Source organism: Genypterus blacodes, unplaced genomic scaffold (assembly GCF_046128005.1).
Source record: "Genypterus blacodes isolate CSIRO-AG114 ecotype Tasmania unplaced genomic scaffold, CSIRO-AGI_Gbla_v1 ptg000055l_1, whole genome shotgun sequence".
Lineage (NCBI taxonomy): Eukaryota > Metazoa > Chordata > Actinopteri > Ophidiiformes > Ophidiidae > Genypterus > Genypterus blacodes.
In genome coordinates, this window is record NW_027466867.1 from 3,040,048 (window position 1) to 3,067,129 (window position 27,082).

General features: G+C 46.7%; 1 protein-coding gene across 1 annotated transcript in view; it reads right to left on the reverse strand.

Annotated features, from left to right (window-relative positions):
• Positions 1-26,421, reverse strand: part of LOC143002155 (zinc finger protein 385C-like) — a 41,395-nt gene extending 14,974 nt beyond the window's left edge. The window contains exons 1-2 of the mRNA XM_076152113.1: positions 25,708-26,421; positions 8,187-8,474 (exon numbers count right to left, since the gene is read on the reverse strand). Coding sequence (XP_076008228.1) covers positions 8,187-8,474; positions 25,708-25,753 — 334 coding nt within the window. The 5' untranslated portion in view covers positions 25,754-26,421. The remainder of the gene's footprint in view (positions 1-8,186; positions 8,475-25,707) is intronic.
• Positions 26,422-27,082: the final 661 nt, after the last annotated feature.

Below are 27,082 nucleotides of genomic sequence, written 5' to 3' on the forward strand. Positions count from 1 at the left end.
ATCTGTACAGTTCATTACATGCTTGTTCTAAGATTTGTTACGCAACTAGTTATTGCAATTATTACAGGTGACAATGATACCAGGTCCAGATTCAAACCGTCACCTCATTTCAGTCCGTATTTCACGCTCAAGCTCTACTTTTACTCCAATTTTATGCCGTTTTATCGGTTTGAACACCGGAAACGAGCAGACAAACTAAAACATTCAGAGGAGGATGTGGGCGTCGTCTTTGTTTTGGGCTCCTCAGACTTTTGTCTCATCTCCTACATGTTACACTGAACACAGAAGGAGATTTAAACATAAGCTGTCAGCCTCAAAGCGGCGGCGCAGGGAGAAAAGGAAAGAGGACAGCTGCAGCATGGCCACCAGGCAAAACTCCACACACTTATCTCCTCTCCAACTGCTTCCCTTTGATCTCCTAATCTACCATTTAAAGAAGAAAGCATCCCAAGCGCCGCTCACACACACATTTGCCACATTTGACTACTTTCATCCAGACATGCATATGTGTGCAGAAGATGTTATATTGTATCACAAAGTGCATATATTTGCATTTTTAAACCGTGTTCCACCTCTCAAAGCACTGCAGCTCTTCTGCCCTATTTTAATTATAGGAAATGTTTCATCTCTTTTACACTTTGCATAGTAATGCCGTCTCTGGATTATGAAGTCCGATGTCAGGATCGTCCACATTCCAGGCTTTAAATTTGTCTGAAGGTTTAAGATTATTTTGGGGGAATTGGAGAAAACCTAAAGAAAGAAACTAAATGTCAACGAAGAATACAGAAGTAGTAGTAGTTTCAGGCTAATCTTAATAGAATTGTTTTACCATAACAATGGATGAACACAATATGGAGAAGCCAAAAAAAAAATTAAATAGAGTAAAACCTAAATAGATCAATTACGATGACAGCAGTCAAAATGTAAATAGATCTATAATTGGCCACATGGTGGTGCTATTCTTACCAAAAACGGATCACTCCATCCTTAAACCAACAGAATTCCAATTTAAATGTTCTGCAAACTGACACATAAACAGACAAACAAAGGGCAGCTTTGGTGGAATATGTTACTTAAATTGAACATTATCCATCTAGAGTTGTCATTTGTGTGTGTGTGTGTGTGTGTGTGTGTGTGTGTGTGTGTGTGTGTGTGTGTGTGTGTGTGTGTGTGTGTGTGTGTGTGTGTGTGTGTGTGTGTGTTACTTGGCAAAAGTATAAGGATCATCTAAATTTAAATGCCCTAAATGCTTTTGTCAGTTTGCTTCAGAGGTGAAAATCAGCAATCTCAAATTAGTCAAAATCCCCACACTGCCTTTATCTTTAACAGGTTCCAATTATGGGAGCTAATCTGGGCATATTTCCCCGGGGAGGCAAAGACATAATTGCCAGCAATCTGCACGGTGAAATCAGCCCCTGTTCTTTTTGCTGTGGCATTGAAATGACTCGTCACATCTGGGAGCGGCGGTGTTGTGCGGTCATGAAAGGGGGTCAATTAGGGAAACAAACGGGGCGCCGGGCCTCATTCTGTTCACGGAGGCGCTGGAGCGGGACAGATGGTAGGCGGGAGAATGAACTTGCCCCCTGAGCGAAGATGTCGAAGACGCACGCACGCAGGCGAGGAGACGACGCCGGCATTTAGGCAAATGGATTCACAGAAATTACAAAACATAAGCAGCAAAATAAAATAAAAATTGGATTGGTTTAAGAAGTCTGAGGTGAAGTTGCTGAAGCATGGAAAGCTGCACTAAAACGCCGTGTCAGCACGTCAGAGTAAAGCGGCGGTCTTACCCAGCAGCATCTCCACGTGTGTGTGTTAGTTCCTACGTCCGACGCCGTCTGCTGTGTTTGGTCTTTATCCTGTTGGATTGTCCTCCATCAGAGAAGTTGAACGCAAAGCAGCAAAGTGCCGTTAGGAGCTTCTGGTCCTCTCCGAGTGCAAACGACAGTCGCTCCTCTGTTAGTGACACAACTCGGCTCTGAGCCAATCTGCCACAGTTGAGGAACGACACGCGTGCGCTTCAATTAAAAGCTTCATGCTCTGCTGATCAGCCTGCCCTTTGTAGGAGAGGAGAGGAAGGCGAGAGAGGAAGGGGGGAGAGGGAGTGAGAGAGAGAGAGAAAAAAGAGAGAGAGAGAGAGAGAGAGAGCAAGGGATGGAGGGAGGGAGGGAGAATGAATGCAGCGGAGAAGCAACGCCAGCCGAGAGTGTGACGGTGAGTGTCTGAAAGAGCACGAGTGTGTGTGTGCTTGTGTTTCCACGAGTATGCGTGGAAGAGGAAGAGAGGGTGAAGGAGAGGGAGAGAGAGAGAGAGAGAGAGAGAGAGAGAGAGAGAGAGAGAGAGAGAGAGAGAGAAGGCTGGCAGAAAACTGACTATTACAACACCAACATCCCACTCTTCCCGCTTCTTCTTCTTCTTCCTGCACCATTTTCTATTCAGGCTCCACACCTGCTCGTCGCCTTAGGAGGACACTCCAAACTCCATTTCCTTCCCGGCATTCCATAAACAACAACAGGCGTCACTTATCCACCTGTTTCCCTATGGTGCCTCCTTTCCTATTCCTGCTTCAAATGGCAGCCGTGCCACAATGTTCTCTCTAAGTTATCAACTTTGCGAGCAGAGGGCGTTTGAGAAGAAGTGCAATTAGTGGCAGATGCGTCATGGACTTCATCTTTGGAGGGGCAAAAGGTTTCGCAACATCATGTCCATAACAATGTATCATAATGCAACAACGCAACAACATGCACTCCAGCTCAAATTGTTTTTTGTCCACTGGTTTGGACACATTTGGTCCGGACTGCATGAGGCCAAACACACACAGGCTGGGCGGAGTGGAAACTCTAAACAGGTGGCGTTGGCATCACGAGTCAAGAGCAAGAAGAATCGCTCAAGGACACACAAGATTTCCCCTAAAGTGGTGAGGGGAAAGAGTTTCAAACCTGGGACCTGGGCGACGGTGATAACCGCACATGGCCTCAGAGTTTTCTTCTTCTCTAAACAGTTAGCGCGGGTACTTTTCAAGTCCTTTCAATTCCCACAATCCAACGCTTAAACAATGAAATAGAACGGGGACGCGTCGGTGTGAAAGCAGATAGAAACAAGGAACGGAGAGGCGGCAATTTAGAACAGAAGAAGCTTTGTGAGCTGCAGCTTGATGGTAACAACACAAGAGGCCAAATTAAGTAGCATCGATCTTTTGCCGGTTGTGCTGCAGTCGGGAGTGGCGGTGGCGGCGGCCTGTTTGATTAGAGAGAAGCTTTTCCACAGCCATGCTTACGTTTCCAACAGAGTGAGAGTCACACAGCACAAAGCCATCCAGTTATTTTCACTCTGTCTGATATCATTTGTATAATAATTAAACATGCAAATAGCGGCGGCTCCGGTTTCACCCTGTGCAAAGCCTGAACACATTTACAGGGATGTTGTACCTCCATGTGACTTTGTAAGAGAGATGTTTGTCGTCGCCACTTTGTCGTAACGATCCGTTCTTAAAGCAGAGAGACACACGCCGGGTCGAATCTACCCAGAAACGTAACTAGTAGTTTGTGAGCCATTTTGTTTTTGCCCCAGCGTTAATACAAAAGCTCTTCCTCCCCTCGCCGCTGTTGGGGAACGGTTTGAGATTCAGCTGCAGCGTCTTTCAAAGCCTTTTTTTTCTTTCTTTTTTTTCCTCTTTCTGTTGCTGTAACAGTGTGTTTGCTTAAATGATGAGAGCAGAGAGATTACCGCTCGCTAAACGGCTCTGCAGTGATAAAGCTTCTCTGATCGTTGCCGTATCAACGCTCTGCAGAGACAGAGTTTGACTCCGGCTCCATTTGAACTGTGCCAGATTAGATTCGCAGGGTAGCATTTTCCCCCTTTTTTATTGATGATATTGACATTTGCTCGCTTTCAAAAGAGGCTCGAATCGGAGTTTTCCCCGTTCAACGACAAAGCGCCATTTTAGGACCGATCCAAAATATCATAAAAACATCAGTTTAAGGGGAAACAGACGGAAAAAGAGGCGACAACCGATCAGATTCTCTGTTAATTCATAAATATGTAAAGCCACAATCAGTAATTTTGATTTTATATTGAACCAGGGGCTGCCTGGCTCGCTGAGGCTACGGCTCATTTCATTCACCGCAGGCATGGAGGCTTCTTATACGCCATTAGAAAAATAATTAAAAGGAACAAAGGAACTGTTTACACATAGGGACCTTTATATTGTGTCTAAAGTCAAACAGAGCTAAAGCAAATATAGGCAGGCGAGGTATTAAATGGCACTATATTCTGCTTTCCTTTGTCCATTTGTGGTGGCAGCTCCTTCTTAGACACACGCCATCTGCTGGTTGGATGCTCACATTGCGCCAATAGTGAGAAAGCAATTTCAAATACAGTATATATGTTTATGTTTTTCTGATATTTCCTGTAAATTCTGCGACACGCTTTTACAATTTCTCTTGGCAAGCGGAGCGGAAGCTGTTCGCGACTCGACACGACTCATTGCAGACGTTAATAGCGAGGTATTTGCAGAGACAGTGTGCAGGTTTGTGTGCACCGCCGGAGGAGGACGAGCCGTCATCCCATTATTATTCATCCTGCAGTCGCCATAATCACTTCAAACAACACAATTATTCTCACACTCTGCTCCTCTCTTCTCCTAAACCCTGGCCCTCAAATGTCACGCAACAAATACACACACTGGCTTTGTGCGTGTGTGCCCTGTATGCTCCTTCCTGAGCTCCTTGTCAACTTGAATAAGAGCGGCGAGGAGGCACAACACTGACAAACCCTGACAGCTCTACACTACATTTCAGGCTGCTGCATTCAAATGAGCGAGCAGAGGAGGAGAGAGCCTGGGGTTTGGACGGCCGGGCGTCGGGTTCACACACGGTGCTTTCATCTAGACAAGGACATGTGTGTGTGTTTGTGAGTGTGGGTCACGCCAAAATGAATCCCCATGTTACAGGACATACAGATTGTCATACATGCGGCAGACGTTGGTTGAAATGCAAAAAGAGCTTTAGAAGACCCCTCCTCTGTCTGCCTTTCCTCCCAAAAACCATTATATTCTGTATCTTAACAGTATCTTATTGCTATTATTACTTGTAATAAAGTTATACGGGAGCTGTAACAAATAAGATGTGCTGTCCGCGGTGACTGTTTCGCTGGGAAAACAAGATGAACCCGGCGCCCTTTGTGCTTCTTTCCCCAGTAATCAAATATCCACGTAACTCTGACTCACACACAATATGACTCACGACTCACACTCAACACTACAGCGCACTGCAATCCACAACAGCAAACAGAAGTTAAACATTGTATAAATTCAGATCCAGGCTCCTCTCCCGTTTTCTACTTCAGTAGACTATTTATAAAGCCAAACGGGGGCTTTAACTACTTTAGTTCCTGAGGGTGTTTTTAAAGCCCGTATCCTGCCAGCTACTGAAGCAAACATGGCGAGATGGTTAAGAAGCTCCAATCGCCGCCTCCAGCTTGCGCTCCTTCCTGCGGGCCTTTTTGGAGTTCGCAGGAGCCGACGTGAAAGCGGATGGAATGAGGTCTTAAAAATGGCTGCTTGTGCTCAGCGGCGTCGGCTCTGTGTGAAATGAGGCCACAAAACTCCAGCTGATAAATGTTCTACTTCACTGAGTGTTTGAGTGTGTGTGATTATACGTTTTGGCGCACACACATGGCTTCACAATGTACCTTACTGTATGCTGCAGTGGGGGAAAGCATTGAGTCCAGTCGGTCAATGTCCAAACGAGAAATTGAGAGATTTTCCATTAGTGAGCCGAGGCTTTGTTGCACGGGAAAAGAGAAAGCATTAATTTTCCATTTCGGTGGGAAAATTGCTGTAATTGATGTCGGAAATGTTTTAGGCCACAGAAACTGTTTTGATTTACCGTCTGAATTTGAAAAGGCCTATAAAAATCACACCGAGAGACCGAGGGAGAGACCGAGAGACCGAGAGAGAGAGAGAGAGAGAGAGAGAGAGAGAGAGAGAGAGAGAGAGAGAGAGAGAGACAGAGAGAGACAGAGAGAGAGAGAGACAGAAGAACCATTTTCCATACATTTCTCATGTGCTCTACCAGCAGGGGGCGCTTCAAGTTCCGCCACTCCTGCACGCACCACAGTTTGGGCAACCAGTGACGACAGATTTATACGGTAAAACACACAATCTGCCCCGGTCGCATCCTATGAAAACAAACCAGGCGACCGTGGCAACCATCCCAGCACATTGGGGCGGGTCTTGTTCGTGTGTGTGTATTAAAGGTATGAAGCTTTTGGAGAATGAGACAACCGCGTGGCTCTGTTCTCTCTCCGCCCGGGCCCCCGGCGAGACGCAGCCTATTAAAGGAACTCTTTTCATTTGAGCAATCACTTCACGCTGCTAAATAAAGGGCCGATGCTAGTTCAGCTGCCGGTGTTATTAGGCCGCTTCCATGGCAGCACTGATTGACTCTTTCTGCTGCAGAGAGAAAGGTTTCCCTGGGTGGGAGACATGTCTGAGGTGTCCACTTGTGTCTCACTGTTGTATAGTGCGACCTCGGCAATCTGCATCTTTAAAGACGTCATTCTGGATCCTGTTTGTGTGTGTAGATGTTTAACAAAGGGACACAAAAGGTCACAGATGCGTTTGCCTCACAAATATTCTATATATATACTGTAGATAATATTCGCTTACACAGCAAACCGGCTCCGTTCTGCCTCGTGTAGGCGTTCCATTTGTTCCAGTTTAATTTTAAAGCCAACAGCAGAGATTAACCCCGGCAGGAAGGGACGGACAATGACGAATGATCCGACCGTATCATAGCTGGAACAATAAACGCTGATGCTACGGACGGCACCGGTGTAGCAGAACAACACTGCCCGCTGAAGGTCACACACACAGCTCTGCTAGAAGATCAGTCTCATGCTGGTTACTCAGCCCAAGTCGTCCCTTTTTCACACTAAGATCCATGGTTGCTATTCAGATGCCATGGAGATCATGAGGTCCACGTGTCGACGCTTCATTCAGGGAAACTATCCCGCCCGTTGTAAAACGTCCCTCCGCCTCCTGTTTCATAGAGCGCAGCCGAGCACAGGTCTTATTTGTATTCAGTGGCAGAATGATGATCGATCACAGAGCAAAGGGAGGAAGGAGGAGCTTCCATTGATCAATTCATCCCTCCATCTTTCATCATCTACAGCCACCGATCCCGTGCAGGGGAGCGAGGAGCTGGAACCAGAGGTGATTGGGCAACAGTCAGGGGTGCAGACAGACTCCCATTCATACCCCTACACACACACACATGCACACACGCACACACACACCCAGTCTGCACTCCAGAGGGAGAAACTGAAGGAGCACCTGGGGAGAAACTCCTCCATGCAGGCAGGTGGGGACACCAAACAAACCCCACACACAGAGAGGCCCCGGAGGGATTCAAACCCACAACTCATCATCTGGCATTAAAGACTAATTCATTACACGCTGATCATTTCCAGCAGGGGCAAACTGTTACATCAGGCATTAAGGCAACAAAACACAAAGTTCAGCAACCGACGTGAAATACAATTAAAAAACGGATTGACTTCATACGGCAGATGGAAAGAGTGACGACACAAAAACAGGTATCTTGCACACACACACACACACACACACACACACACACACACACTCTTTCTCTGATTCCCTCCTTTGCATCGGATCAGTCTGGCACTTTTGAAGTATGACTGATGGTCCTAAAGGGGAACGCTCTAATGTAAATAACGGCGGTGCCATTCTGACCACAACGAAACCAAGCTGGTTTCCCCAAGTGTGTGTGGGGAGCGTCGACAGGCAGCCACGCTCATAAATCAACATTAGAATTTGCCATCTCATTGGCCGGCGTTGCTCATTAAAGCCTTTTTCGGCGAGGCCCTGATTGATCGAGGCCGGTCAGTGTGGCACAGAGTGACACAGGTGCTGGTGAGTGACAGTGATTAATGGCCCATCATGGAAACAGGTGTGCGGAAAATGCTTGGAAACGGAGAGCGGCTCCCTCGGAATATTAAGCATCACGACGCCCGATGCTTCGCAGATGTAAACGCTCGCAGAGAAAGAGAGATCATTACGAGTCCAAATAAATAAACACCTGATGGACAGAGTCTGTTAGGTATGAGGGTGTGTGTGGTAGGCAGTCATCCGTCTGTGTTCGTGTGTGTGTGTGTGTGTGTACCTGTGCTGGCGGCCTTCGTCAGGCGCCGAAGCCTCCTCTGGTGCGTCTTGCCCCTGTAGTGGATCTGGGCCTGGGCGCTGGAGTTGAGCTGGATGCTGCACACCTTGCACATGGTGGCGCTGCCTCCGCCCTGACGGTGCTCCCGCCTGATCTTGTGCCCTTTCGCCCCCGCCTTCCTCTCCTCCTCCTCCTCCTCCTCCTCCTCTTCCTCCTCCTGATGCTGCTCCTCCTGGCTCCTGGGCGGTTTGCCGTCGCCCAACAAGTCTGGGTTCTCGGGGCGCTTCATGTCTAGAGGAGGATAAGGGAGCGACAAAGGGCGGCGGCATGAGAAATCATTACTTTGAATAAAGGCAGTGTGTGTGTTTCTTCACTCTGAACATGGCGGTGTATGTTGCTGAATCGTCCACATGGGGGCAACAGAGCAGCACGACTGGACTCAACAGTATTCCTTTCTCCCTCCTATCCATGCGGTTGAAATCTCCTTTGCGGCGCCATGACAGAGTTTGATGTTTCACACAAATTAAATTTGTGCCAAACAGAAAAGGTTTCATCGCCTTGTAAAAGATGTGCGTCCCTCGTCTTCATCTACATCAAGCGGTCCTGTGTCAGCGCGCGCACATCTCTGTCGTCCAAACGAAGGCGAGAATGTGTTAAAAAACCCGACAGCCCCTTTTTGAGGGACTTTAATTACACATCTGTGAGCTGATAGGAGAGCGTTACATCACGGCGTTACATCAGAGACGTGAACACGCTGGAGATAACCATCTTGTTCCAGCTTTTCCTCTATTTATCAGATAATAAAAGCCTTTTCCCCCGGCACACAAAATGACATTTTTCTTTGTGAGAGCACACGGGCCTAATACCTGTAATGGCTGAGCAATTATGGCGAGTGACAGCATAAATCAAGCGGCGGCTCGGCGTGGGGCTCTGCAATCAAAGTGGAAATGTCAAGCCAAGTCGCAACGCGTGTTCTCTTCGCTTTCTCTGTTGCCGCTCGTGTGATAATCGTGTCAATCAAACGCTGGGGCGTTTTTCTGGACGTATCATTCCGCCCAGACGCTTCCTCCTCTGCGCCATTTTGCCTTTGCTTTTCCTAGAAGAAAAAAAAATTCAATTTCCCTGGTTTAGAGAGATGAAAGCAGAGAGGAAATGTGCTCAGTGGGATTCATTTGCCTCCAACAAGCAACGTGGACTTCAAAGCTGAACTCCATGCGTGTGATTACATGAATCGTGTTCAACCGCAGTCACATGTTGGATGTACAGGACCGACCTGCTGCTACCTGGCCCCGGCCGCCATTTGGATACCAGCGCTCGTCGGCCTGCCTGACTGTCGGGTCCAGGATCTGTGACTGGATAGCATCAAAGCCAAGCGTGTAAAGAGCAGCTCGTAAGGGCCGGTTTATGTTCCCGCCGCTCGCTGTCGCTCAATCGCCCCCCCCTCGTAAACTTTGCGTTACGCCCTCGTCGTCACGAAACGAGGCATCGCTTAAGTGTGTGTGTACACGGGTGTGTTCAAGAGCTACTTAGATGATAAGTGGTATTTTTCTTTGTGTTAACAGGTACGGCCCAGCTGGCTACACACACACAAATATCACGCTGTGCTTTATGGCCTGAGACAGCTGCATGGAAATGACCTGTCGCCTCCATGATCTACTTTATCAGGGGGCTTGTACTTAACTGTAATGAGGAATCGTTCATTGTGGCCTTTGACAGACACACACACACACACACACACAGCCACACACACACACACGGCCACACATACAGGGATGCTGTGAGAGATTTTGGGGGCCCAGGGGAAGAAACACGTCGGGTCTGGCCACCCCAGTATTGTTAATGGAGGCACTGATTGCCAATCAAGCTTAGGAGCCGACAACCACTTAACGCCAGCATTACCTCACTGAAGAAGTTACTAACGAGCTCATTAGAAACATCAATGCAAAAATCCATAGATCCAACATCCACACACACCAACAAAGCCACTGATGGCAAAACTTTTAAAATCCTGTTTAAATTAAAATGTAGAATTTGTTTTACTGGCAAACAAGTAAGAGTTAAGATTCCAGAGCATTAAAATTGTTATTTAACATATATTTAAACAGTATATGCACTATATAACATGTATTCTGAGATGTGTCCTACAGTGTTGACACTGAATTTACGCTTTTACTTAATCCGACTACAATCATCCTACAAATCAGTCATATTTCCGTGTCGGGTGTGTGTGTGTGTGTGTGTGTTGCTTCAGGGAAGTTTACAGGAATTCTGGAGCAAATAAAAAACAGCAGCTTGTTATTCTAATGCCATTAATAATACAATCAGAGTGGTTGTCAGCATGCGGCTCACAGGCCTATATTTTACCGGGGGGGAATGGTTCCGCATAGCAAAGCTGTATAAATAGCAGCGTTAAATGCGATGTAACTGTGTATCGATTACACTATAAAGGTTATGTCTACATGGCTACATAATATTTTACAACCGCCTCCTCTGTAAACTCTACCCCGTCTCTCTACCGCAAAAACTGAATCCATGATGAAAAACCCGCTCAGAGGAAACCTAACAACGTATTTCATGGAACTATAAACCCTCTGTTTGGATGTTTGGGGGATAAGATCCCACGCCGGCCTGCGACCGGGGGCCCAGGGAAACTCTCGGAACTTCCCCCCGTCCCGGAATGAGACAAGGCCCCGGATCCAGATGTGATACGATCGGCCGAGGCCCTTTGGCATTTACGCCGGAACAGCTGCTCGGGCGGCGTTTTAACGTGGGCTTGGCTCTGCTCCAGGACGCTCGGGTCTCTGCAGCTGTCGTCTCTGCGGCTCCGCTTCAACGCCAACGACGGACAAACGGCAACTCTGGCTTTGGACATTCTGCACCCGTGGGGGGGGAGGAGGGAGGGAAGTGTGTGACCATTCCATTGTTTCTAACGATCACTGGGCATGTGCTCCTCGGGTTCAGCTGTGGCACTTTCTTGCTCAGAGCCCTTAACCTCACCTGACCCCATCGTTTCTTTACATTGTAACTGAATTAGAACTAGGATGAGATCAAACTCTGTCTTTTAACTCTTTTTAATGATTTTTCCTTGGTTATAAGCAGAACAAGGCAACAAAACACACTTTAAACAGAGAGGTGAGGCACTAAACTACACTCATAACAAACCTACACACTAACTCAAGCACCAAAGTATATATGTATATGTACCACAGAAACATAAGGGTCTTGGTACACACACACACACACACACTCCCACAGCATGAGTGTGTCTCCTGCAGGTCAGACCTCTACGATGAGGTCGCTCGCAGACGCTCCACTCATATGCAGCAATGATTCACACTGTTAGGTAAGTGAGTGGGAGCTGTAACAAGGGTGTGTATTTTTAGTATTCTCTCTGTTGTGTTAATCAGAGCTGGGAATAGGATTGAAGCGTCTCGTGTGTGTGTGTGTGTGTGTGTGTGTGTGTGTGTCGGCCGGAAATTTCTTGAACCCGGGTGCAATCTGGTGGGCCGGTGGCGGTGGTGGCGGCGGTGCGATACTGGCATGAGTGCAGCCAGACAAGGACATTAATAGCAGGAGGAATACAATATGAGCAGGTGGGGACAGTTTTGATAAAGGCCAATCACACCAGTTAGTCGTGTCCTCTAAAAGCGGCGCTCGGCACGGGGGGTGGGGGGCAGAGCCGCAGAGCTCCCTAAAACCATGGAGCCCAACGGCCCCCAGTTCCTGTGCGTGGCTACCAGCGGCTTTGCACCGGCATTAAACCGCAGGCCCGAGGTATCACGCTTAAGCCCCCGAAATAAAAGCAGAGTTAGAATTAAGACTGTCTCATCTGACCGAGGGCGAGTCACGACCAGAGACTAAAATAAAACAGCGGCGGTAAACGAGTCCCTTCCTGCCTCTGCTGTGAACTCAACATGTACCAAGAAGAAAGAATGAATAATCCATATGGAATCATTCCTCAGACGAGCTAATGCCTAATCAATCGCATCAACAGATTGGACGAGATGATCTGAATGATCGGACGGGACGTGACCTCATAACAATCCTGCTTTGAACTGACGAGGGAACAGAAGAACCAATAATGATTATTGTAGCCATTAGTCGGCTGTTACCTTTGACATTTTACATTACAATGAACACTGAGAGACGCGTTACACACTATAACTACTGGAAGATGGGGAAATAATGGCGAAACCACACACACACACACACACACACAATGCATAGTTTGGTTGCGTTCCAATCATGTCTGAACAAATGTGGCATCCATCTTGCAGACACCTCGCAGGAACCAGCAGATAAAAGGCACACACACACACACACACACACACACACACACACACACACACGCACGCGCACGCGCACGCGCGCACGCGCACGCACACACACACACACACACACACACACACACACACACACACACACACACACACACACACACACACACACACACACACACACACACCGACTGTAGAGGGAGATTAGGTCCTGTGTTAGACAAAGAGACCGAGCAGATTTTTGACATGCCAGTTCTTTAATTAGAACGCTCGTATCTGGGGACACACACACACACACACACCCACAAACAAACAAGCAAACACACACACGCTGAAACACACACATACATAATTAAACTGTTGCTTTGAGAAATAGCAAAACACAAACGCCAACACCTTACAAGAGGATTAGCTGGATGGCCTCACGTTGGACGCATGCAGGTACAAGTACACACACACACGTACACACACACACACACACACACACTCATACACCTCCTCCAGATAAGTGGCTGTTTAATCCCAGTTGTTTGTCTGTCTCGTGTTAAGCACAGTGCGATAGCGACGCGGCCTGATAGGAGATGAAGCAGCCAGTCAGCTTGTCACCTCCTCTGATGTGTTTGGAGTCTCCACAGGACACAGAGGCGGCGTCTAAAAGTGCACAGCGATGATCCCCACACTGAGATCTGTCCCGGTGTCACACTCACAACAGGCCAGCGGGCCAGAAGACAAATGGACGGACGCTTCCTCAAGTCAGAAGTTGCTGACTTGTTTGAGTTGCTACGACATTCTGATTGGTTTGTTGTGAGGGAAGAAACATGTTTGGGTTTATATCAGGGGCTCAGAATACCTTGTTTATGCCGTTTATATGATTACTTGTGATGAGATTACCAAAGCAAAGACACACACACACACACACACACACACACACACACACACACACACACACACAAACACACACACACAAACACATGCTCGCCATACTGTAGTCACGTGTTGCATGCTGGGGCCTTGGGAGATTTGGCTTCACCTGTCCTGCATGTCTTTGCCCTATGGAAGGAATGTGGAGCACCAAGAAGCAACAGACACACACACACACACACACACACACACACACACACACACACACGCACACGCACACACACACACACACACTTGGGAGATAACAATTTGGCTCATATACAAACGAATGGACCAATTAAGCACAACACATACACTAGATACCACACACACACACACAGTCATACCACTGCCCTGACAGGTTTCCATACATTGTGTTCACTCTGTGCGTCACTGCTGCAGCCGCCATTTTTCTCGTTCACCGCCACACACGGCGAGGGTAAAAAATCTGACAATGAAAGCCGTGTGGGGCAGCAGGTGCATCAGTTTGACCTCTGACCTTCAACACGAGTCTTTAAAGAGGCCCGCTGTGGCCTCAGCTGCAGAGGAGGTCAGGGGCCCCTACAGGTGGCAACTTCTCACCTGTGCAGATTATGGGTTGCTAAGAGACGCATTTACAAATCAACGACTAAGTAAATGTAGGATTAAAATGAAGAATTATCCACATTAACGCCAAAACCAGAAAACACAGTATAAAGTCGAGTGTCACATATGGGATGTGTAGGACAGACAGAAGATAAACATCAACCACTGCTGCCGTCACTACTTTAAATAATAAATGTAGAAATATAAACATAAATATATAGAAATGTACACATTGATACAGTGAGATACATTGGGATGAGGCATGTCAGTCAGATTGTATCTCCTCTGCACAGAGACACGCTGCTGCTGCACAGAATCATGCAAATCCATTATCTCTGCTCTCAAGAGTGTGTGTGACTGTGTGTGCTGTATTCACACGCACTCTCTCTCTCTCTCTCATTCTCTTGTATGGCAGCGATTTCGGAGCTGGGCTATAATTTATTGCTTTCATACCAAACGACTGTATCTCAACAAGTCTTATTTTTTATAAAGGACCAATAATCCATATTGTCCCTCTATATTGTAAACAACAGTAAACAGATTCAACACCGTGCATATTAATGCAAACTTATAACCTGGAATTGAACACCGTCCAAATTCAGGTGTGTGTAGCTAGCGATTTCCATAACCAGAGGGACGAGTTAGAATGAATCCACATCCTGTCGCTTAATCTCTCTCTGCCAAACCTGGGCACATTGGCACCAGATAGTCTCGTTCCCGGCGTAAAACGCAGCCGAGGTGGCTCTGCAGTCAGAATCGACTAAATGTAATCTCCTTCCCCCAGATGCTGTCTCTCGTACTCTTTACAAGCCCGCGACCTCGTGGACGACCCGAGGAAGGAGGAAAGCCACAGGGACAGACGAGGTGTTAGGGACGTGATTTAAGAAGAAGAAAGAAAGAAGAAGAAATATCCTGTTTCATCCTGCTGTCATTACTTCATCATGTCAGTATCTCTACCTGCTTTCACCGCACGTACTCGTGTTTTACATGACGGCCGAGCATTATTAAGCCTATACTGTAGGTGAGCAGGTTCAAATGGTCCCCTGCTACATTCTGTACACAATGACAGGAGGACGTGAAGGACATACTGGAGGAGTGGACGCATCATTGTGGCTAAAACCCTTGGTAAGCATCCAGCCTCGAGATAAAAAGGAAGCAAGGCGGTGACACGTGGGGGTTGAGCCAAGGACGAGAGCGGCGCAGCAGTGCTGACGACGGGAGATAGGAGGAGAGGAGGACGGTAGACGGGACCAAGCGGAAGACACGGAGAGAGACGGATGGAAGGACAGGCCTGGGACAAATGGAGGAATTAGGGAAACGCAGAAGATAAACAGAAGAGAGACGGAGAGAACGGCTCCGAGGCAGAATCAGGCCAGGACATCAGGACGCCAGGACAAATAGGAGGCCTGGGACATCGGTGGGGAGTGGGGGACATTTCTCTATTTTTTTATCCCAACTGCACTCCAACCAAGGGCAAAAAGCAATTGTGGGCATCTGTCATGGGCCATCTGGGGGAGCCCGGAGGCTGCTGTGGGGACTGGAAGCTAATGTGCCCTGTATTTGAACAACGGCGGCGTACTGGAAAGCTAACTACGCTCATAAGTCACACACGAGGACGCCAGGACTTTAAATAGGGAAAAAAGCAGCAAAACCCGGCAAACTGGTGTACAGTTATGGCTGAGGTTAGTTGTCCACTGACTAACCCGTCACGGCGTTAAATGTAACTAAATACCAGTCGTTCCGCGCTAATCCAGGGGGGGAGCCGTGAAGGAGGATGGCGAGGGGCTACTGGTGATAATGAGGCGGATCAGCTGGGAGGTGTGGGCCGCTCAGGGGGTTGATGTAATCCCTCTCCTCCTTCTGAGCTAAACACAACACTTGACCTGAATTCCCTTTGACGGCTGCAGATGCAGGATATCGTTTTGCAGCGGGGGTCCGACTCGCTTCAGGCACGCCAACCGACCGCCGAGCGAGCTGCCCGTTGCGTCCAATCAAGCCATCGGCCCATTTTCACCACCCTGTAGGCTCCTCGCCCCTGGATCCGTAGACACTAAAGCGGTAGAATAAACTTCCGCGATAATTAACGTGTTCATACTTCTAATTGGTTTCTAAGACGACAAGACAAAAGCACGTTAAGTTCTTATACATTTAGCACTCGGCGGTAATGGTTTATAAGTATACGGTAGAATTACTCGTGAATAACTGAGCTTCTTGCTTAGGTGCAAACACAGTCATTAAGAAATCTGAGCAGAGGAGCACTAAGCTGTTCCCTCGATGCTTCTTCGCAGGTGTGAACATGTTTACATTTGGACAGGACCTCAGGGCAAACCGGGGTTAAGCCAGCGCCCGCCGGGGTTCCCTTGGTGCTCCTGACAGCTTTTTTACAGCAGCTACATGACACCGATAGCGCCAAAGTCTCCAGCAGGGAGGGACGGGCGCCATGGCTCAAATGTACACAAATGTATATCGAATGTACATCGCCACCGCCTCTGGTGAACTTCCAAAGCAAAATCCCAAATAAGATGATGTGCAGTGAATCCTGCCATTAGCGGGTGGAGGGGGGGGGGAAAACGTATGCTCTCCATGTGGAGTGATGGCAGGAGGTGGGAGGTAGGAACCAAGGGAGCAAGGATGAGTAATGATGATGACTAAGAGGCGAGCTGAGGATGTTTCCTATCTCGCTTGTCAGCTGATGGATTTGCATTTTGTGCCGTTGGTGGTGAGCCGACTGTGCAGCGCCGGCTGACACTGTGTACGTACGGCTGCTCATCCTGTTAACCTAAAGAGGAGGAGTGTGGGCTGAAGAGACTGCCGAAGGCTGGCAGACTATATGAGTCACTAGAAGAGAGTGCATACCTACGCCAAGGCTGAATAGTCCTGCGATTATGACTCAGACGTGGCCCGTATGGATGGAAGCGGATAGAACCTCCATTTTGATGATGGGACTTACAATTTCAAAAGTTATACGCTGAAATCAGGGGCTATTAAGTTACTTTATGAGACATTTTGCGAACAAACGGACCAACGTGATGGAAAACGCGACCTCCTCGTCCAAACAGATCGATTGGGTTACTCTTAGGGAAGGAGTCTTTACCGAAAGGCGACGGAAATCAATGTCGTTTTATTTCTGGTGCCAAATTATCCCAGGAGATAAGATCACTCCTCTGTCTCCGTCTTCCCCCCCACACACACACACACCTCCCACACACACACACCCCACACACGGTAATCACCCAGCCTCTGAATCCTTATCTGTGCTGACTCACAATGGAAACCTGACGGGCTAAATTGGATTGACTTTTAATTAGCTGCACTCCCAGGATGAAACGGGGTTTAATTGCCTGCATTATCTGGCTGGTTACTTAAGGTGGCGAGGCGAGCGGGAGCACCTGGATGAGCTTTTCCAACAAACGTCAGATGTCAGATAAGTCGGAATGAATCTCGGGGTCCGTCTTTAATATTCCTGTCGTGTAAGCATCAGTGTTTCCATCGTCTTCCCGTCAAACAAATGCTATAACTTGTAATGTTCCCTCATACTTTCGACCTAATTTGAAGTCCAGAAAGTCCTATGAACCCTTGAGCAAAGCACTGTGAAGTAGTTTTGCTGTGGCAGCTGAGAGCTCCATCAGATATCCAGATTACATTACCATAACGATGAACTAACCTCAACGTTCTCTCAGGTCTTTCTGTTATTTCGTCCACATTCAACCGCACAGTTTGACACAGCATTTCTCATATCCCAGCATGCAGCGGGGGGAAATTGCAGAGCACAGTACACCCAATTCACGTTGCCAGGGGAAACACACCTTAACGTAAATATTCTAGGGCAACGCTGACAAGAACAGCAGGCGAAACACACACACACACACACACACACACACACACACACACACACACACACACACACACACACACAGAGACACACACACACACACACGCTCGATATTGATGCAATCATTTTAAGCATAATAAGTGGGGCAACATAGCAATTTTACAAATAATAGAGCCGCACCACATCAGAGCGAGGAAGAGCGTTATCTGTAAGAAGTAATTATCACACACACGGGCACACACACACACACACACGGTGATATATATGTAACTTTTTACAGATTGCAGGTAGAAGCAGAGTGCCTTGAGAAATAGGTCGAGCTGCAAACCACTGAGGTCCGAGCTATATTTACTCTCGGCGGTACGATTCCTCATTCACAAACTTTCCCTCGCCCTCCATCAGGCCGGGGCCCAGACGGAGAAATGAGCGACGTTGAGTGACTATTCCAAAAATAGCAGCAACAATAGTCCACAGGCACAAAACGCAATCCAGGTTTCGGGATTTTTGGAGCAGAGTCGAAGCCAATTCAAGTGTAACAGGGAAGAGCAAGACACACACACACACACACACACACACACGCCACATCAGTTTGATTTGATCGTTGTTACAGGAAATAGATTATAAAGACACACACACACTCTTTTTAACCATTTTATAAAAAGAGATTTACCTGTTTTTGCACACAAGCTCTTTGTATATTTGAGATAATTTCCCAGTGTTCACTGTGACTCACCGCTCAGTAACGATTGAAGCCGACAGCACTTTACAGGCTCCAGGCCGGGGCTGTAATGGACGTTTACCTCTGGCTGCTCGCTGTTATTTTGTGTTCAAAAGTAAGAAAAAAAAAAAAAAAAAAGCATCACAACACTTAAAGGGGTTACAAAGAGGAGAATTATTTTGAAATAATGGATCATGCGACTTCCACTTTGGTGTTCGCCTGAAGGTAAACGCACTCAGCACGGATGTGTGTGTTACTGTGCTGTATGTGACCGTCCTCTATGCATTTTAAGGCTTTATTAGCCTTTGATCTGTTCTATATTCAACTTCAGCTGTTTTCCCCTGATGATGTCCGTGTGTGTGTGAGTGTGTATGGGACAACACCATGGTCAGATCGGGTCCAATCACCAGGCTAAATCAACTTAACTAAAACTTTGAACTAAAACTTGACTTTTCTATCAAGAAGGTTTGAGGATAAATAGTTTGTGTGATTTGAAGAAAGTCCGATGATGTCATCCAACCTCTAATTAGAGTCTTATTACCCAGAATACCTGAAAAGCCTGCGTGGGTGTGCAGGACGGTTCAATAACCAAAGTAAGTAATTTCATCCTGCGGTGTGCTTAAGTGTGTATCTTCACTGTTGAAACACCTGAAGTCTCTACTTAAGAAAATCGATCATTCACAAAACTCTTAAGGCATTCTGAGTATTCACATTAGAGCAAAATAGCACACACACACACACACACACACACACACACACACACACACACACACACACACAAACATCTTCCCACTGGCGGCCTGCCGTGCTGAACCTGCACCCATACTTCAGCCCCGGGGGGAATAGTGAGGTAATGGACCACAGAAAAATTCAACTTCCCACACAGCCTCCAAGCATTTTGTCTATCGCTCTGACAGGGACCCAAAGAGAAAGCATCTATTTGTGCCGCATGGTTACGCACATATCAGGCTTTTCTGTTGATGGTGTTGTTGTTGTTGTTGCAGGCATCGACAGTGCGGGCATCCACTTCTCAGCAGAAACACAAGACCCCTCTTTATTTCCACACTTATTAGGAAAGGCAGGTATTTATAAATGCAGGTAATGTGGGATACGCTCTGGTTAACGCATGCACAGGCAGAAATTCCAATTTGGGGCGAAGTTGTTGATCTTGGATGTATAAACGCCGGCATTTTTGGAAAAAACGCTGTGGCCGGAGGAGGCAGCTGGCGTTCCGAGAGGCGACTTCACAGGTGCCTTAAAAAACAAAAATAAAGAGAAATCAAAGGCGTCTCTGTGCTGTGTGTATGCACGCTTGTGTACTTAAGGGCTGCGGGCATCGATATTACGTTACACGATATGAGGGCAGGCCCTGCTTACACACAGAGCTGATTGTGTGTGTGTTTGTGTGTGTGTGTGTGTGTCAGTTCTGGCTGGTATTTTCTGTTGATTGATCAGCTCAAATTCCTTCGCACCGATCCAACGGCAGAGCTTCTAACATTGCATTCGTGAAGCTGGAGATCCGAGACGAGCGAGTATCTCAAGCTGCGGCCCGTCGATGACCTCGCCACCCGGTCGCTGCATCCCTTCCATTGATCCCTTGAAGACATTTGAGACGTTTTCTCGGCACCTTAAAAGATCGTTTCTCGACTCGTTTCCATCTGGCACGGGTTTGTTGAGGGGGGGGGGGGATTGGGTGGTGGGGTGGGTTAAGATCACAGTTATCAGTCCCAAAGGGAGGCTTAAGCTGCCACCGTGTGAAGGAGACTGTCATCTGAGTTATAATGACACAGCCCAAGAGCCATTACATCTTTGATGGGGAGACTTAGGGCAGGAATCCATTCCAGTGTGTCTGAGGTGACACCGGCAGAGGGGGAGGTGGAGGTGTGGGGGGGGGGGGGTGCTGGAGAGCAATCTGTTGCGAGTGTGTTGTGATAAGGTGCCTGAGCCATAATAATTCAGTGATGGGAGCCTCCTTTTGTGGATGAATGTGGCAGGTCATTGATTGTGGCCACAACTGTCCATTTCAAATGATGACTGGTGCTCAGCGCAGTCCAGGGTTGTGTCAGCCAGCGTACACACACACACACACACACACTCACACACTGTCAGACTGAGGCTGGGAGCGCTCCTGTCTACACACTCAGCATGACTTTTGTGATGTTACCGTCTTGGCGTTTGCAGAGGGAAATTATGCGTCGTAACACATCACAAAAACAATCTGCCGACAGTCTGGTGACCTTTGCATTGAATCTGATGCTGTGATTTATGCTGCATGTTGTGCTTTAGTATTGTGATTGGAATTAGAATCAAAATGAAAATAAGGCAGCAGTGAGATACCTTAACTAAAATACAAATGGATATTTGTTTGAACTGTCATCGCTCATTTTAATTCAAAATATGGGAATGATCGGAATTTGAGTGGACAGGCTTTCACCGGAGCACGACATCACGTTAAAAGAGGAGAGAAAAGTCCAATAGGAGAACTAAACCTCTGGCTGGGCTGAGATGATGATAATGGGAGGTGCAGTGCCCTGACAAATTTAAGGGCTGTGGTCCTTAGTGCCACAGAGCAGATGTTCCTCTCCATCTGCACCTTCACCAGGGCTGGAAAACAACACAGAATACCTGCATGAGGAGCAAATAACTGCATACGAGCCAAAAGCACAAACGCGACGAGGCTTTTCCTGATGCATTGTTGTTGCTCCAAAAAAAAAAAAAAAGCTGCTCATCCTCAGAGGCGCCAAGCAGCCACAGGGTCACAGAGAGAAAAACCCCAAATCCTTAGAATTACACGCCATTATGTACCACGTGATGTCTGGAATGGCCGAGCGACTGCAATCTCACAGGGTGCACCTGCTCCTTTGAACAGACAACGAGGGAGAGAGCAGGATTATTATTATAATCATTACTCCCACCCAAAAAAAGGTTATGTATTCAAGCTATTTGTCTGTTTAAGAGGTAAGTACATCTCAAAAGCCAGTTGACATTTTGGGTGATTTACATTTGATGTAGATTCAAGAATTACTCTTTTTTTTGCATTTACTTGAGAGAAAACAAACCTGGCAACGTGTGCTCTGTCACAGGATGGTGCAGCCTGGTGCAGCGTACCGTTTAATGATGTCATTTGTGTGCGTGTGGGGTGTTTTCATTAAGTACCGGCCTCCAAGAAAAACTGGAATTGATGAAGTTCAAATACTTGCTCACCGGACTACAGTGTGACATCTGTGTTTGCTCAAGCAAGCACAAAAACACACACACATACACACTCATCTCCTCTTATCTCACTATTTGAAATCACAGAAAGTCCATCCGGAGCGCAGAGGCCTCTAGTCTGAATGGGTTAATCTGCAGGAGACACAGCTGACACTAATGAACTTAACAGGCGGGGCTAATTAGCAGTAAGGAGACCCATTGGTTGTGCTGTAACATCAAAGAAACAGATTAACTTTGACTTCTTCTGACAGAAGAATAGCTTTTGTTTACCCTGACCTACTAATTCGGGGCCACGTTATGAGTCTGGGACGTAAAGAAACAAGATGAATGAGCTTTACAGTCAAAGAATTAAAGATATTCGACTGCAGGGCCCTTTGATTACATCATCAATCCAAGCTGACGACTCTCGATGCATATTGTTGCATTTCGTCAAACATTATCTTATATTTTCCATTATAACATCTCATTTGAAGATAATTGTTATGTAGCCACTCACACGCGTGTTATTTGCGTGTATTTTCCCTCATACGTGTGTCAAAACAAACAATCCCACATTAGCGTAGCGGCTGTTTATATTTGTTTGGTAGCCTATCATCCATTTTTTCCCCCCACTTTATCTCCCTAGCACAGGCTGTTTATGTATGAGGTTCTCCAAATAGAGGGGGGAAGAGGATTGTTTGCCAGTTGGCTGCCACGGGCAATGATGCATTAGTCAATCTTGCGCATCGTCAGTGGAATATTCGTTCAAAAAAACACCCCCACGCGGTGATGGTATAGTGAGGATTTAGTATGTGGGAGTAAGAATATCTCATTAACACCTAAAGAAACCGTTGCCCCGTGTGATTATTAGCTATTAGGCCTTTTTTTAGTGGCCTGACTGTGCTTTATTTATGTACTGTAGACAAATGTGTTTCACTATAACGGGTCACATAGATGATAAAATGTAATCTTCCTCACCCGTCAACAGGAAATGTTTTGCGGGTGATTGTTCTGTCCTTGGTGGACTTTATCAGTACGAAGCAGGGGTCCACTGACAGCGAAGGGCTGGAGCTCAAGCTGCTCCCATCCCAATCTCGTTCCACATGATTATTCTCAATTTCACAGCCGATGGTTTTTACTGAGACAGACGGCGGCAGCCAAATGCCAGAGTATAGACGGGAGCGCTTTGAGGTGGTGGTGGAGGGGGAGAAAGTTCTATAGAGGGAGAAAAGGGACCGGCTGGCTATTCAAGTTCATTACCAACGTTTGGGGGGAGGATAGAGGAAATAATCTGTGAACGTGACCGGCTGCAGAATGTCGACTGATACCTGGGATTGTAATTTCTGTCGACCCCAGAAATGGACCGAAACTAAATTTGGCTCAATAATTGTGCTTCTCGTGTCTGTGAAAAATATTAACTAACCCTGCTACACTTGGTGCAGCTGTGTCACACACGCACACACACACACACACGCACGCACACGCGCACGCACACACACACACACACACACGCACACACACACACACACACACACACACACACACACACACACACACACACACACACAGGGAGCGTAACCGAGGCCTGTTCCTCACCGCACAAGACTTTAGGGCTGTTTTCGTCTATAAAGCAGTAAAACGACCTTGTACAATGTTTCTTAGATTTGGTTTGAAGCTCTGAGTCAAGTCTGTCTCTCATTTTAATGCTCCTGCTTCAATCGCCTGCTCCATTTCATTTCAATAATGGCTACAAGGAATACTGCATAGTACTAATTACACTTTGTTTCTTAAATTCGGGAATTATTTGCATTTTATTTTGCGTTATATTGCGGATTTTTTATTTCTAAAGATTGTTCATCAAACAAACCATTACCACACTTTTTGTTTATAATAATCACCATAAATAGCGATAATAACTTTGCCCTTGTGTACGATGTGGTGCTACATAAATAAATAAACTTGCCTCAGGAAGCTTATTTTGTGTGTTTGTCATGGATGTATCGTGTGTGTGAGACAGGCCCAGCTGTGTACGTATACCTTAGAGCCTGACAGTATCACACAGAGTACTAATAAAAGTACAAGCTCTCCCACTCTCGCACAGGAGTGCTTGTGAAAATTACAGCATCCCTCTGGGGAGTGGGCAGCAGGCAGCGTGGGGATTTGAAGAATCAAGGACCTTTTGTTCACCATGAAAATGACTGCTCGCATTGCAGTGGGAGAGAAGGAACATCGCTTCTTAGGCGGCAGGAAGGGAGGGAGGGAGATCGGGGCATCAATTGGAGCAATTTAGGTCTGAAGCAGAGGAAGAGGGGGGGGGAAGAATGAGAGCAAGGTCATTTGAAGAGGATGTGGAGGATGAGGAAGATGATGATGTCGTCCTCGCTGGGTGTTTAAGTGGCGAGCGAGGTCTTGTCTGCTTGACTTGAGTGGCGGCTGAGGACGGCATGGCAACGCTCACTCACAGTTATGAGTGAGAGAGGATTCTATGGGAACAGACGCATACCGACTGAACTGAAGGAGGCCACCTGACTCACTGTCACAATCAATCAATCATCACCATTAAAAAAAAAATATTGATTAAAACAAAATCTATAGGCTATATTGCACACTTGAAACAAGACAACAACTTTTATTCCATTAGGCAACTTTTAGTTTTTACGCATTTTGTAAAATAAGCATTCTAATTCTAGATAACACAACCAATGATTATGTGACACATCATCACACCGGTCACAACACGTCATCGCGTCTTAAAGTGACAACACGCCATTTACTGTCTTATAATGTCGTCAATGGGATCTTCAATCACATCCATGTCAAACGGGCCAGAATGATGAATTTCTCCCTCTAACAGAAAGAAACTCTGTAAAAGACACAAATACTGAGAGTGTCTTCAGTAAATAATATCAATTCATCAATCAATAGACTAATTGATTTTCATAAAAGGAGATAGTGACGTCCCTGATCACATTTGATGGAAGGAATTTTAAAGAAATCAGACGAGGATCTTTTGCCATTTTTCAACCAGAAACCAGATGAAAAATTCAGCAGTTTAAGTTTCCGCCTCCTTTCCTTTCCTTGGAATATTCTCATAAACACACACACACACACACACACACATGCAGCAGCAGCACAGTGTCTGTCTGTCTTCTGCTCAGGTCATGTTTGCACTTCCACATTTCTTTGACCCTGACAGTCAATTTGCCACCCAAAAAAAAAGCTGCACTGCAAACACAACTCTCACACTAAACACAACAGCACAAATGTGGATGATGAAAATCTGACATTTCTGTTTGCAATGTCTCACCGTGACTCAAATGTGTGGGAATTTTCAAGAATGTGTGTTGTTTATTTTGTGCTGGTGCAGCGATCTGCCTGATTCTGTCTAGTTTCAAGACCCTGACACTCTTTTCTAGAACATTCCTGGAACAAGCTGATTCCTATTAGAAACAGGTTGCAATAATCTTAAGGCAAATCATCTTCATCACCATCATCATGTTTCCAGGACTCAATAACAGCCAAAGTGATTGATTGATTGACAAGATGAAGATTTTTCAGGTGATAATTGAATTGAATTTTGTCAATTTGTCAATGTTTTTCAAAATTCACATCTCAACCTCTGCACGGCTCCATGAATGTCAAATATTATTTTGTTTTAAAGCATCCTATCTTACAAGTTGGATCAATTCCTGTGACAAAATTGTAGTAAATTTGAATACAAGCATCATTCCATGCAGATTCTCTCAAACATGTGCTTGTTTGTGTTCAGTCCACATCAGAATACAAACGTGCCAGAGCAAAAACTAACTATAGGAATGTTGTTGTGGTGTTAAAGGAACCATAACGATGAAATAAGATGACCTTAGACTATTTATTTACATCAATTTTGCACCAATATTTGCTGGTTTATGACAGTTTCCTTACATCCCTATGTGAACCAAATTCCAAGGAGAGTATGGGAATATTTACGCAGAACAGTCAAAGAGCCTCGACATCAGAGCCCCGGCCGGTGTTTCCTACCTGTGCCCGAAGCTTTGGCAGCTGCCCCGGCGTCACCACCGTCCATCTCCCCGCCGCTGTCTCAGTCTCCGCCGGTGTGAGTCCCTGGTGAGGCGCTGCTGCTTCTGTGCGCACTGAGCCGCCGCCGCTGCCGTCGCCGCCTGCGCAAAGCGGACACGGACACCCAAATCACTGCGCGCAGAGGGGACAAGAGAGGAATAAGGGACACATGGAGGCTTCTTCCAGCGGGAGGAGGAGGAAACAGAGCCGAAGCCGCAGCAGCGCGATGAGACTGCGAGGCTGTTTCATGTGGTGAAGCTCGCATCCGCCACAAACCGACGTGACCAACTTTTTAAAGCCGCACCGAAGACGTCTGTGCGCAGGGGCGGACCGACGCTGATGCGCGGCCCTCACACGCATATGGATGGAATGGCACAGATCATATGGAAATGTTGATATTTGAAGAGTTAAAAGTGAAGGGGGAAAAGCGGGAAAAATGCAGAGAAGAAGAAAAAGTGTTGCGTTTGCGTCCCTCTAAGGTGATGGTGTTTTTGGCCGCTGGTTTCGTCTCATTGTGGTGGAGGAGTCGGGGTGTGGCTCAGGGAACAAGCCATTAACTTTGGTGCTGATCCAGACCCAGAGCAGAGGAGGATCAAGGGCTTCGTTATTTCTTGCTATGTTCCCATTTCTAATGACCAATAAAACAATTTAGAGAAACCTGTTATTAGGGTTGCTTGCCTTGCCAAAATGGAACATTCAAAGACCGCAGGGATTTGTCAGAACCTGTGTTCACAGTTCACACTTTTCCAGCTGCCCCCACATCTTTAAGTGCAATGCAATTACACCACAGTTGTAGTAGTTGTTGTCTTTGTCTAGCCTTGTTCAGCCTTGGTGGTGGTAAAATGCACTACAACGAGTGCCCTTGTAATTCAATTTGGGGGAGAATCACACTCACCTGAGCTGGAGAGCTTCACTGGGCACTGAGACTCACAGTGTCCAGAGATACTTTGAGGTTTTTTGAGCAGGACTCTGGCTCACTTCACACACCACACCTGTGATCCTGGTCTGGTTTGGGCCTTGATGGTTTCTGTAGGTGACTGTGACAAGAAAGAGGAGGTTTAAGATCAGACCTGAGTCACACACAGTCTAACCACGCATTGATTCTTTTGTTCACATCTGGATCACAGATTATACCTTTATATTTCTATACCACCAATTCGATAACACACACCATGAATACACAGTGCACTGTTTGTATTTGCTCCTGTTGTCATATAGTAGAAATAAAGATTTTGCCCAGTGAAAGTCCTGTTTTCATGACCTCACATAAAGTCTGGAGGACTTTACACAGCAAATAATGGCATCTTAACAGCCCTCCATCCAAGCTAATGTACAT